The 14,152-nt window shown below is 47.8% G+C and overlaps 1 protein-coding gene across 2 annotated transcripts in view; it reads right to left on the bottom strand.

Annotated features, from left to right (window-relative positions):
• The window catches only part of LOC147117434 (histone deacetylase 9), a 1,471,293-nt gene that overhangs the window by 430,405 nt on the left and 1,026,736 nt on the right, over positions 1-14,152 (bottom strand). For both annotated transcript variants that reach the window (XM_085988432.1, XM_085988433.1), the window contains one exon: positions 3,606-3,832. In XM_085988432.1, coding sequence (XP_085844558.1) covers positions 3,606-3,832 — 227 coding nt within the window. The remainder of the gene's footprint in view (positions 1-3,605; positions 3,833-14,152) is intronic.

The following is a 14,152-nucleotide window of genomic DNA, read 5'->3' as shown; positions in this document are numbered from 1 at the left end:
TTTCCATGGTCTATTGCCTCCCTGGTGCCAGGGTGAGAAACATCATGCAGTAGCTAAACAAATTTCTAATAAGAGAGAGGGATCAGCCAGTGGTCAAAATTCAAGTGGCATGCAATGACAGAGGTAAGAGCAGGTTGGAGATCCTGCAGTCACAATTTCAGCAGCTAGTTGGTGGATTAAATCTCTGAGTTACTACTGGTGCCACATTTTGGACAGTATAGGCAGGATAGGATATAATGAGACAGGATCGGATTAAAGTCTCATCTCTACTGTGCGAACACCCTCCATTGTTTAACGTGGCACTACCACTGTGCTAAATGGGACATATTAAGGATAAATCTAGCAGCCCAAAACTGGGCATCTATGATGTGCAGTGGGTTATCAGCAGCAGCAGAACTGTACACCACCATAATCTGTAACCTCATCGCCTGGCAATCTCTCACTCATCCATCACCATCAAGCCTGGAGACCAATCCTGATTTAACGTGGAGTGTGGAAAGGTGTACCAGAAGCAGCACCAGGCATACCTTAGATTGAGGTACCTAGTGAAGCTATAACACAGGGTTACCTGCATGCTAAACACCAAAAACAGCAGGCTACAGACAGAGCTAAGGAGTCCCATTACCAACAGACTGGAGCAAAACTTTGCAGCCCTATCACATCCAGTTGAGCATGTTGGATTGATAACCAGACAACTAGCCAAGGAGGAGGCTGCAAGAACATCCCCAATCATGGCAGATCACAGCACGTGCTAAAGACAAGACTGAAGTATTTTCAAGCATCTACAATAAAAAGTTCTAAATGGATGATTATACTTGACCGTCTCCATCTTCATTACTGTCAGTGTCCAGCTAACTTAGTTCACTCCACATGGCATTAAGAAGAGGCTGAGTGCACTGTGCACAAAAACGTATGTGAAACCCGAAAATATCCTGGCTGTAGTGCTGAAGACTTGCGCACCAGAGCTAGCTGCTCTCCTAGCTAAGCTGTTTGAGTACAGTTGTGACACTGTCATCTACCCAGCATTGTAGAAGATTGCCTAGATATGGCCACTGGTGGAAAAACCTTTTTGCTGCCAAAGGTAGCCAGGAGTTTGAGGGGTAAATTGTCATCTTCACAGCCTGGGCAGGTAATCCGAGCAGATCACTTGCCTGCTGTAGGAACTGCCGGGCTTTCATTCCATTGAAATAAATGCAAAGAAAATGAAGTGAGTTGTACAATGAGTTGGCAAACCAGATTACTGCCCAGGCAATGAAGATAAACATTTGCTCCTGACTGTTTCAACTAGCCTGTCTGCTGGTGGCCATGTTTTTGGCTGCTTCTACCTCCAATCGTGCAGTGCTCTGGAGTTTATTTTGGGTTGCTGCCTCTGGAGGCAGGAAAGAAAACCATCCATTTTGGTGATTCTCCCTGCCTCTAAATGCAATGCACTGCTATGTTTATATTTTTTGTTTGCTGTTCAGTTTGGGTGTGCTGCCAGTGACAAACACACAATAAAAATCAGCTAAAAGAAAGTAGACTTTTAGTCCATCAATCTAGCCTGGAACTTAACCAAGAATGCTGAGGTAAAAGAGACAATTATTCTTAACACAATATACCACATAGCCTTATTGAAGTCTCCTTAAAATAATATATTTAAAAAAAAAAAAATGACTTGGTTATCATTGTAGATGTTTCTGAGTCCCACAGTGATATAATACTGGTAATGCAAATAATTAAGGAAGAAGATATAAAACTTGACCCTGTCACTTTATTTATAGCATTCATTCAAATGAAAGCTAATAAGCTCCCAGATAACGCAATGCTTTTGCACACAAGAGTGAAGTTTACTGTATAAGCCTGCACCAATTTCCATTTTTCACGTACAACTGGTTCAATTCAGGAAATTAAAATAGACGTAACTTACAGGGTTCTCTAAGCCACAGTAGTTTCAGAGAGAGAGAAGGAATGCAACGGAGTCACTGAACGACTGCATGAGTCTTAGTAGAATGCACATCAAAGAAAGTAGTACCTGTCTGTCTCAGCAGGTGGGAGGCATATCCTACTCTCTGGCCCAAGAAAACAGGGCCTGGGAAAGTGGCATGCAGGGAATAACTTTTTTATATTGGTATCAATGAGTACCTCCACACATCTTCAAAAATCTTGTAGTAGTGCAAACAAGCAGCAACTCAAAAGGCTGGCGTGCAAATCAATAGTTCATGAGTAAGAACAATAACAAGGGGTGACCGAAAAAAATGATAACAGTTTCATGTATGTAACAGTATTTAAAGCTCTCCAAATGCCTCGGTGAGTTTATTCAGTGATTAACTGAGCCGTACGGGCCAGAGAGATCCCATGTTCAATGCCTAGCCTGTGATGAGTGGCAATATAACAACAACAACAACTTGCATTTATATAGTGAATTAATGCAGGAAAACATCCCATAATGCTCAACAGAAGCATAATCCGACAAAGACTGTTACCAAGCCCAAGAAAGACATATTAGGAGGGTTGACTAAAAAGTTGGTCAAAAGATAGGTTTGAAGGAGTGTCTTAAAGGAGGCGAGAGAAGTGGACAGGTTTAGGGGAGGGAGTTCAATCTTTGAGCCTAGATGGCTGAAGACAACTGCCAATGGTAGGCGAAGTGAGTGGGGCATTTGTAACAGGCCAGAGTCGGAGTTCTTGGAGCATTGTAGGGCTGGAGGAGGTTATAGAGGTAGGGAGGACTAAAGCCATGAAGGCATTTGAACACATGTATGGGAATTTCAAATTTCTGATGTTGGTGAACTGGGAGCTAATGTACTGTAGATCAGCAAGCACAGGGGTGATAGGTGAGCAGGACTTGGGGCAGATTAGGATACGGGCAGTAGAGATTTAGATGAGCTGAAGTTTATGGAGCGTAGAGGATGGGAGGCCGGCCAGGAGAGCATTGCAATAGTAAAGTCTGGAGGTGACAAAGGCATGGATGAAGATTTCAGCAGAGATAGACAATGTTTCAGAACTGGAAGTAGTCAATCTTTGTGATGGCGAGGATATGGGGATGGAAGCTCAGCTTGGGGTTAAACAAGACTGTAAGATTGCAAACAGTCTGGTTCTGCCTGTGATAGTGGCCGGGATGGGGGATGGAATCCGTAGCGAGATAACAGAGTTTGTTGGGGGCGGGTGGTATGAGGACAATGACCTTGATCTTTCCAATGTTTAATTGTAGGAAATTGTTGCTTTCACCGATACCTGTTTTAAAGAAACTGTAGTTGCCACTTCCATGCTCAAAACAGAGCAATGTTAGCCCTTTGATCTGACTTGCCTTATTATTTGATTGATGTTCAACCTTTAGATAAAATAGTATGTAGACCATCTACCCATCCTACATCCTGCCGTATGTGATGGTTGAACAAATGAGGGAGAACCACAGTTGCCTCAACAGCTAGCAGGTGGGTTAGTCTCTAACATATTAAATATGGACTATTTTTCGATGCAAACTGCCAGGTTCAGATGCACTTTAATTTAAATGAGTTCATGTTTGGGTAAAGAAGGCTGTGTTCAGTGGTTTTCCATAAACAAAAACAAATTATGCACATTTTAAATGTCAATCACCACTAACAAATTGACACAAAGCAAGCTCTGACCTTGTTCAACTGTATCTGTTGCTGGTGCTGCTTCTGCTTTTCCAGGAACTGTTGGTGTTGCTGTTGAACAACTAGCTGTGCCAGAGCCTGTGTGCTTTGTGGGAGTGGCGCAGAGTGCGTTCGATTAAGTGGTCTATGGCGTGGCAGCTTGTTTGAAGCTCTGACGGTCGGTGATAATCTTTCCCCCACTGCTGCCAATGGAGAATGAGCATGAAGAGGGACCACACCTAAAATACAGTACAATGGTTTGGTTAACAGTAACCAGGAGATGATATTTTACAATGCTGTATTCCTCCATATTGGAGATAACTACAATAACTCTTACATGGTAGCCTCTGGGAACGGAATTAAATTCAGAGTTTAAAATGCAACATTTATTTCTAAATCATCTCAATTCACAAAAAGTAATTTGGCCAATTTTCTTGACTTTTGCCCCCAGTAATTACCTATTCCCCAGGCACAAAGGTCAGGAAAAAGGGGCCCAAGACTCATAACTCTATGGCCTAGAAATTCGGTATACAGGTAGACTACCCTTTATCCGGACTTCCGAAAACCGAAACCCTCTAAAAACCGAAGGTTTTTTCGTTCAGCGTAAGTCGTGCGTACGAACGAAAAAACCTTCGGTTTTTAGAGGGTTCCGGTTTCGGAAGTTCGGATAAAGGGTAAGTCGTGCGCACGACCCCCCCGCGGACCCCCCCGCGGACCCCGCCGGCCCCGACAACCGCCGACCCCCCCGCGGGCCCCGACAACCGCCGACCCCGCCAGCCCCGACAACCGCCGACCCCCCCGCGGGCCCCGACAACCGCCGACCCCGCCAGCCCCGACAACCGCCGACCCCCCCGCGGACCCCGCCGGCCCCGACCCCCGCCGACCCCGACTGACTTACGCTGAGCGTCAGCGTAAGTCGTGCGCACGACCCCCCGCCGACCCCCCCGCGGACCCCCGCCGACCCACCTTCCGAAATCCGAAATTCTCCTTTATCCGAAACTCGGCTGGTCCCGAGGTTTTCGGATAAAGGATAGTCTACCTGTAGCTGCGTTTGGGGCGCTAGTCCTGGCGATACACAAAGTTTAGCGCCAGGCGCAATTTAGCACCACCTAGCGCGATATTGGGTTGCAGCGCCCCTAAAGGTGATTGCAGCGCTAAATCAGGCGCTGCACGCTACTCTTAAGGCGCTAACCCGGCGGCGCAACCCAATTTCGTGGCGGTGGGGCGCAGCGAGGGTGCTGTCAATAATCACTTTCCCTGAGACACAGTGGCGCCGGCCAGCTCTTAAAGGGGCAGGTCAATTGGCATCACCAGACACACTCACTGCCTTGTAGGCCTTCAAAGCGGTGGGAGCCTACCTGTGGCGCACCAGCCTAGCAAGACATGGAAAGGGTGAGGCAGAGGGCGGAACGCCTCACTGATGGGGCATTGGATGCTTTGGTTGGCGCAGTGGAATCAAGGCCAAGGAAGATGGTCGGAATGTGATTTATATTTTGGACAGTCTCCCGGGTGTGAGAGGCAGTTATGTGTCAGTGTATTAGTTTTGCTATCTGTTGCCATAGCTTTCTCATGTTTGAAGGAACCACATTTTGTGTAATGAAACACTTTCTTCATTTACAATGGCCATGCTTGCTATTTACATGCATCTTGCCCTTCACAGGCTTGGGGGTATCAGACCGGTTCCATTCCTGTTCTTGGAATGGCAGCAAGCATTCCGTGAGAGGGGCCTAGAAGCTACTTCTGATCAGCCTCTGACGCGCAGCCAGAGAAGAGCCGCTCGCATAGAAGTTCAGGCCAGCAGCCATCTTCTCAGCCGCCGACAGAGATGTCCTGCACCTTATCTGAGGCTGCAGATCTGGCTGAAGCAGCTGGCACAGCTCAGTCACCACCTCCTTTCTAAATCGCAGCCTTCTGACACACTGCTCCTCCGGCATGTTCATGTAGGAAAACTGCTGTCTGATAACCCTGCCAGCATAAGGTCTGCTGTGGCGACGTCTGTTGGCCCTCCTCCATCTGGCCATGCCCGCCCCCCTCTCCCTGCATCTCAGTGCCCTTTCCAGATGATTCAGCAGCAGGACGTTCCCCTCCAATGCAGCCCCCATAATAAGTGCCCACAGGAAGGTTCCCCGTTGTCAAGGCTCACCAACAGCAAGGTGATGGTCAGAAGGCTGAAGATCGTCTGCCTGCGCTGGCTCAGTGGTCAAATGGCTCTTAGTGTGCAGCTCAGCAACTCTTTGTAGCTCTCGAGGAAGTTGTGATCCAAAAATGGCTGCCACTTTTAAACCACACCAGTCCCCTTTAAATAACGCTCCTCCAGCCCGAGAGCGACTTGGTAAGGCCCAGGTAAGCTGTCACTATTAGCGCCAGGCGCTACGGAGGGGGGCGCCACTGAATTTCTGGTCCGGGGCACCCAAAAGGCGTTGCACACTCAAATGACGTCATAATCAGCCTGCGCCCATGAGCGGGCGCTAAGATTTAGCGCCAGCGCTAAATATATGCTCAATATGGGGCGAGGCGCTAGGCGCCTTGCGCCCGCCCGGAAATTGGCTAGCGCCCCACTTCTCGGCCTCTTTAGGCGTTAATCGGTGGCGCTATCAACCGAATTTCTCCCCCTATGTCTTTTCCCTAGTTAAATAGCCTTGAGTTTCCCAGCCCATCAGATTCAGGCATTTCAAGGGCTGTCCAGCACACAGATGCAGAGCCCCCAGGAAAATTGACCCCATAATCTTTTATATAAATATCTCACACACCTGCTTGTAATGGTTAGTGTATGGTGGTGTCTGAAATACTAAAGCACAATTTCAAACAATAATATTGTCATCAAGATGTCTAAAATTTCCAATGCACAGAGGCTGACAGCGCTTTAGTTATCAAGCAGGTCTCAGTAAGGAAAATTCAAAAGAAAATTGCCATCAAACTCCAGAAATCTCATTCACATTGATATCAGGTGACTTCAGGCCGTGCTGCACCTAAATATTTGGGAGTAAATCTACGACAGCTCATTACTGGCGTTAAGTGCAGGAAACTCACATGAAAGCTGGTCTTTTTAATGAGGGACAAAGCTACCTCACTGAGTAGCAAAGGGATTCGGCAGAGAAATCTCAGAAGCATAGAATGATACAGCACAGATGGAGGCCATTTGGCTCATCGTGTCTGTGCCAGCTCTTTGAAAGCTATCCAATTAGTCCCACTCCCATGTTAGTTCCTCATAGCCCTGCAAATCTTTCCTCTTCATGTATTTGTTCAATTCTCTTTTGAAATTTATTATTTGAATCTGCTTCCACCAGTGCAGTGCATTCCAAATAATGATAACTCGTTGCGTAAAAAATTATTTTTCTACATGTTGCCTCTGGTTCTTTTGCCAATTACTTCAAATCTGTGTCCTCTAGTTACCAACCCTTCTGCAACTGGAAACAGTTTCTCCTTATTTGCTCCATCAAAACCATTCAAGATTTTGACCACCTCTATCAAATCTCCCCTTAAACGTCTCTGCTTTAAGGAGAACAACCCCAGTTTTGCTAGTCTCTCCATGAAGTCTTTCATCCCTGGTACCATTCCAGTAAATCTCCTCTGCACCCCCTCTAAGGCCTTGACATCCTTCCTAAAGTGTGGTGCACAGAATTGGCTATAATACTCCAGCTGGGGCCTAACCAGTGTTTTATAAAGGTTTAGTATATTTTCCTTGCTTTTGTTCTCTATGCCTCTATTTTAAAGCCAAGGATCCATATGCCTTTTTAACAGCCTTCTCAACTTGTCCTGCCACCTTCAAAGACTTGTGTACATATATCCCCAGATCTCTCCGTCCTGCTCCATCTTTAACATTGTACCATTTAGTTTATATTGCCTCTCCTCATTCTTCCTACCAAAATGAATCATTTCACACTTTTCTGTGTTAAATTTCATCTGTCATGTGTCAGCCCATTTCACCAGTCTATCTATGTCCTCCTGAAGTCTGTTACTATCCTCTTCACTGTTTACTACATTTCCGAATATCGTGTCATCTACAAATTATGCCCTGTATACCCAAGTCCAGGTCATTAATATATATCAAAAAGAGCAGTGGTCCTAACACTGACCCCTGGGGGGACACCACTGCACACTTCCCTCCAGTCTGAAAAATAACTCTTCACCACTACTCCCTGGTAATTTTGTATCCAGGCAGCCACTGCCCTTTAATCCCATGGGCTCCAATTTTTCTAACAAGTCTATCATCTGGTACTTTATCAAACGCTTTTTCAAAAGTCCATATACGCAACATCAACCGCACTACCCTTATCCGCTCTCTCCATTACTTCATCAAAGAGCTCAATCAAGTTAGTCAAACATGATTTGCCTTTAACAAATCCATGCTGGCTTTCATTTATTAACCCATATTTTTCCAAGTGCCAATTAATTTAGTCCCAGATTAATGTCTCTAAAAGTTTCCCCACCACCAACGTTAGGCTAACTGGCCTGTAATTGACAGGTTTATCCCTCTCCCCTTTTTTGAACTGGGGTGTAACATTTGCAATCCTTCAGTCCTCTGGCACCACTCCTAAGGAGGATTGGAAGATTGTGGCCAGAACCTCTGCAATTTCCACCTTTATTTCCCTCAGCAACTGAGGATGAATCCCATCCAGACCGGGTGACTTTCATACTTTGAGGACGGTAAACCTTTTAAGTACCTCCTCCTTATCTATGTTTATCCTACCCAATTTCTCTACTGCCTTCTCCTTTATGGTAATATTGGCAGCATCCACTTCTTTAGTGATGCAAAGTGCTCATTTAATACCTCAGCCATGCCATCTGCCTCCACAAGATCATCTTCTTTTTGAAGATGCGCTAAAATCAAGGAAATTCACACGTACTGATGTTTCAGTGGAAAACCGGCATAAATTAGTTACATGTGAATTGCCTCTTTAAAAAAAACAGCGCGAAGGCACTCTTGCACCATAGTTAAGCTAAAGAGATCCAGATCTGGGTGTATTCTGCATTTACCAGCCAATATTTTTTCTATTGATTGCTTTTTTTCTAAAATAGTAGTTTCCAATGATGGTGCCAGGTTCAATCTATATGTGTTTATTTATAAAGTATATCAGAAGGCGTGTCCCTGAAATTCTATAGGCCGTGGTCCAATGTTCCCTCTAATTTTGTTTGGCGCTGCGCGGCCCCTTTAAGAGGCTGCACGGACCATTCAAAATACCGCGCATGCATGGTTTTTGTATTGAAAAGTCGGCAAGCCGGTTGTGCGGGTTCCCTGGAGGCGGGCCGCACAGCTTACAGGGAACATTGCTGTGGTCCCAGCATTTAGTCCTCTAACACCGACCCTACTGGAGAATGTGGGGTTGGGGGAGGGCACCTAATTAGCGTGAGGCTGGTGGACACATCTTGGGTGCCCACCTGCCCCAGGTTTCCAGAAAATCTAAGTTCAGGAGAGCTGTTGTGGCCCCTTGGAAACACAGGAATATTGGCTCCCAAATAACAAGTCATTGAAAAAAAAATTCCCTGGTGGAAGTCTTTGGAGGTCCAAATTGCTTCTCTGGCCTGGATCCTCCTGGTTGAGTCATATGTCTGCTCTTCATTAAACCAGCACATCTCTGCTCATGGTGTACCAGCCTCCAAGCTGATGATGCCAGGGCATAGGAACTGCTGATGTAGAATAACACCGCTCCCTCCACAACGATGACCTTGTAGAGGCATTTAGTTACTCTGCCCCCACTAGGCCATCCTGGAAACTTCGTCCTGCAGCCTGGACCCGATTTACCTGGGCCCTGGCTAAATTTGCAGCCATTCCAGTGGGCTCCCACTGAAGTTACAGCAGGAGTACCCTTGGAACAGCTGAGGAATTTTATTCAATCATTATTTCATTCTTTCTCTCATCACTTGACAATGAGCTTCAGCAGCAGCAGCTTTATTCCCTGATGAATTTGCATGGCATTTGTTGCAAAAAATTTGTCTTCTCTATGGGACAGTTTAAAAAGTTGAAAGGTGTGATCTGTGCATAACGTATGTTCATGTGTGATCTGGCTATTAATGAACTAAATCTCAGATAGGAAGGTCTGTAAAGCTGTAACTCAATCGTAGGTTTTTGATAACATCATAATCTGAGAGAGTAATGCAGAAGGGCTTCATGTATTCATCCAAGAATGAATTCTCTCACTCCAACGCAACAGCTATTTTACAACAAAAATATAACTTACAAGATATTTCTCAGGGCTATGAAGTCTGCTATGGATGTGGAGTCCACCATGATGGTTTTACATTAGAAAGAGAAGATTTTCTTCAATTATATCGTAACAAAGGACATAAAGGGACAGCAATACAGGCATTATTTTTGCTGGAAAATTATAGTTACTGTTAATACTGTTTAGAGATTAACCTGCAGGTCATATGGTTGATCATAATAGCTCCAATCTAGTGCGTTTGACGAATAGATTATTTCCCTGTTTGTCAGTACTCTGTAACAGACCTAAAGTAGGAAATCTATTATATATTAAAATTGCTGTGTGGGTCACAGCATTAGAATCATAGGGGGAAAAATTCGGTATCGCCCCATATGGGGCGCCATTATTGGCGGTGCGCAAAGTTTAGCGCCTGACGCTAATTATCGCATCCGACAGCAAACTTGGCTTTTATCGCCCCTGGAGGTGATTGGAGCGCTAAATCAGGCGCTACACAACTCTCTTAAGGCGCTAAGGCCGAGGAGCGAGGCGCTGCCTCAGAGGGCGGGCGTAGCGCAGGTGCTGTCAGTTAGCAATTGAACACAGACACACTGGCGCCGGTCAGTTCTTAAAGGGGAGGGTCGATCTTGCTCTGCAGCCACACCCTGCTCACTGGAGCCTTGAATTTCGGCCTGGGCAGACCTGTGGCTAAATCTAGCAGCCAGACACTATGGAAAGGGCCAGGGAGCGAGCACAGCGCTTCTGCGAGCGGGCTTTGGAGGCTCTGGTTCACGGGGTGGAGCGCAGAAGATCCATTCTGTACCCAGAGAGTGGCAGGGGGCCTTTGCCACGCGAGTACAGAAGAGTGTGGAGGGAGGTGACTCAAAGCGTTTCCTCAAGCAGCATGGTGCCTAGGACCCATGTGCAATGTAGGAAAAAGTTCAACGACCTCACTCGGGTCGTCAGGGTGAGTGTCTTTTTTTCAAAACCTCTTCATCCCTCCATCTCAACCTCACTTTATGGCCAGAGGGTCTTGAAAGCCCCAATGCCCAACACTCATCCAACACCTATGGCCCTTTCATCAAACACACACGCACATTCCACACTTTGCATACAGTAAGGGCTATTCAACTATGGGATGCACATCAGGCAAGATCATGGCTGCATACAGTAAGGGCTATTCAACGATGGGAGGCATATCAGGCAAGACCATGGCTGCATATAGTAAGGGCTATTCAACTATGGGAGGCACATCAGGCAAGACCATGGCTGCATACAGTAAGGGCTATTCAACTATGGGAGGCACATCAGGCAAGACCATGGCTGTATATTTACTCAGACGCAGTCCTTTTTCTTCCAGGCCAAGCTGTCTCATAATAGGAGAAAGCAACAACGGACCGGTGGAGGGCAGCCTCAGCTTCAACCCCTCAGCGATCTTGAGGAGCGCGTCCACAGGATTGTGGCAAGCCGGGTGATTGGTCCCGTCGCGGGCTGCAGCAATGCGATGGGGGTAGGGAAGCTCGGGGACCTTCTCCCCGGAGGGAGAGTATGGCCTCGAGTCCTGCTGGACTGGACGCAGACGAGGAGCGGGTCCTCGCTGAAATGAACGCCCAGGCGGAGCGAAGGCACACTGAGTTCATGGCTGCAGTGGCAAGGTTGCCCGAATCCATTGAATCACTGGCAAGGAGTGTGGAGCACTTAGCATTTGCGTGGCAGCTGCCTGTGCTACAGCGAAGTGTTGCAATGCAGTCAGTGGCTGGTTTCATGCAGACGCAGATTGAGGCCAAGCGAGCACTGACTGCTGCCACCCTCGCTGGATTGGGCAGATTTCTCCGGGGCACTCACCGCGCCGCAGCAGGCCAGCAATCTGTGCTCACTCAGATTGCTCCGGATGCTGAAGTGCTGCCCCGTGGGAGTGCCAGTGTGTCGGTCGAGCAGGGAGTTGCTGTCCTATCTCAAGATGACAGCATTCCTGCAGCCACCACTGACACTTCTCCACTGCAGTTGCCACCACCTGTAGGACAGACTGCTGCCGCCCATGCAGAGTTGGTGCAGTCAGCAGCCGGGCCCTCCAGGCCCAGAGCTGGTCCAAGCCGTCCCTCAAGGGCATCTGCAGTCTCAGTTTCTGACACTCAGCAGCCTTCCCCCAGCCTTGCTCCAGCCACTGGGGTCCCATTACGGAGGAGCTGCAGGGTGGGAAGGGGGGAATTTCGCAAGGGAAGCAGATCACCCTCGAAGGGCAGAAAGTAGGAGGTGTGACAAAATGTTTTTCATTGTTTTATTGAAGGCCGAGGTTCGTGGTCAAATTTTTGTTACTGTTTTGGACATTGTCTCCAAGTTGTGAGAACCAGTTATGTGAATGACTGCTTTTTTTTGTGTTTCTTTCTATTTCTTTGTCATGCAGAAATGAGACACAGTTTGTGAAATAAAGAAGTGTCTGTATTCAAAATGTACACGTTTGGTCTTTGCATTCATTGTTGCCTTGACCGTCTTAGGGGTTGCGGGATGCTTTCATTCAGGTTGTTTGAATGGCAGATGCCATTCCCTCAGAGGGGGCCTAGAAGTGACTTGCTATGAGCCTTTGACGGATGGCCCTTCCACTTTGTGCCTCCCTCCCGCCTTGGTGCTGCTGATGATCATCCTCCTCATCTCCCTCCTCCTCCTCCTCCTCTGGTAGTGCTCCAAGGCCTGGTGGCATTGGCTGGGTCCTGAGGATTGCAAGGTTATGCAGCATGCAGCACACAACAACGAAGTGGGAGACTCGCTCAGGCGAGTACTGTAGGGCTCCTCCAGAATGGTCCAGACAGCGGAACCGTTGCTTGAGCACGCTGATTGTGTGCTCAACGATGTTCCTGGTAGCTTGATGGCTCTCGCTGTATCGCAGCTCAGCAGGAGTGCTGGGCGAACGGAGCGGTGTCATCAGCCAGGTGCACAGAGGATATCCCTTGTCCCCGAGAAGCCAACCTCCTGGGTGATGCAGTGCCTGGAAAAGGTCTGCCACAGAAGTCTGGCGCAGGATGACGGCATCGTGGCTGCTGCCAGGATAACAGGCATTGACAGCGAGTATCAGCTGTCTGTGGTCACAGACCAACTGGACGTTTAAGGAATAGAAGCCCTTTTGGTTGCGGAAATCCTCGGCATTCTCTTGCGGCACTCGCAAAGCCACATCTCCCAGTTCGTGGTGCATTGCTGCATCCGTCAGGTAACAAATGCCGTCTTTAATAGGAGACGAGAGTACATCTCTTTCCCCATGACCCCGGACAAGCAGCAAGAACGTGCAACGGGCTTTGCGATGATAGCGGGTTCCCCATGGTGCAGGCGATGTCCCCAGTAGCTGATTGAAATGAGCCGGTGGCATAAAAGTTGAGAGCCACTGTTATCTTCACTGCCACTGACAGAGACGTCCTGCTCCTCAGTTGGGGCTGCAGATCTGGCTGAAGCAGGTGGCAGAGCTCAGTGACCACCTCCTTGCTGAATTGCAGCCTTCGCAAACTGCTCCTCAGACATATTAATGTAGGAGAACTGTTGGCAAAAAACCCTGGGAGGGTAAGATCTCCTGTACCGAGGCCTGTTGGCCCTCTTCCGTCTGGCCATGATTGCCACTCTCTCTCTGCATCTCTGTGCCCTCCGAATGTGATGGAGAAGGATGACATTCCCATCCATTGCAGCCCCCATAGTATCTGGGCAATCAAAGTTATGAAGGTCAAAAAGCAAAATACCTGCAAAGTTATGGTCAGAAGCCAAAACTACCTCAGACAACGTTGACTTAATGCAGAAGTCTTTCTTTCTCTCTCTCCAAATCTCTCTCTCCCTCTCAGAACGAGTGGTGCAAAAATGGCTACCACACAAAAGCCAGGAAGAGGCCCCCTTTAAATAGCGCCCCCCCCATCCCCACAGCGACTGGGATGCGTTCCAGTCAACCTGTCGTTGGTAGCGCCAGGCGGAAAGGAGGGGGGGCGCCACTGAATTTCCGGTCCGGGGCGCCCCAAGGGCGTTGCACTCTCGAATGACGTCAAGATCTGCGTGCGCAGGAGATCGGGCGGTATTGTTTAGCGCCGCTGCAAAATGTCCAGTCAATTTCACGAGAGGCGCAGATATCGCCGTGCCCGTGCGCTAGTTGGTTTGCGCCCCACTTACCGCCCTCTTAAGGCGCTAATGGGTGACGCTACCAACTGAATTTTTCCCCCATAGAATCATAGAATGGTTACAGCACAAAAGAAAGGTAATTCGGTCAGTCGAATCCATGCCAGCTCTCTGCAAGAGCATTTGAGCTAGTCCCACTCCACCTCCCTTTCCCTGCAGCCTTGCAAATTTTTTTCCTTCAGGTACTTATCCAACTCACTTTTGAAAGCTGCGATTGAGTCTGCCTCCACCACCCTTTCAGGTATTGCATTCCAGATTCTAACCACTCGCTGCGTA

Source organism: Somniosus microcephalus, chromosome 5 (genome assembly GCF_052327205.1).
Source record: "Somniosus microcephalus isolate GS21.2 chromosome 5, FLI_Smic_1.0, whole genome shotgun sequence".
NCBI classification, from domain to species: domain Eukaryota; kingdom Metazoa; phylum Chordata; class Chondrichthyes; order Squaliformes; family Somniosidae; genus Somniosus; species Somniosus microcephalus.
Note: the sequence above shows the minus strand (reverse complement) of the source record. Positions and strands in the feature narration are given on the sequence as shown.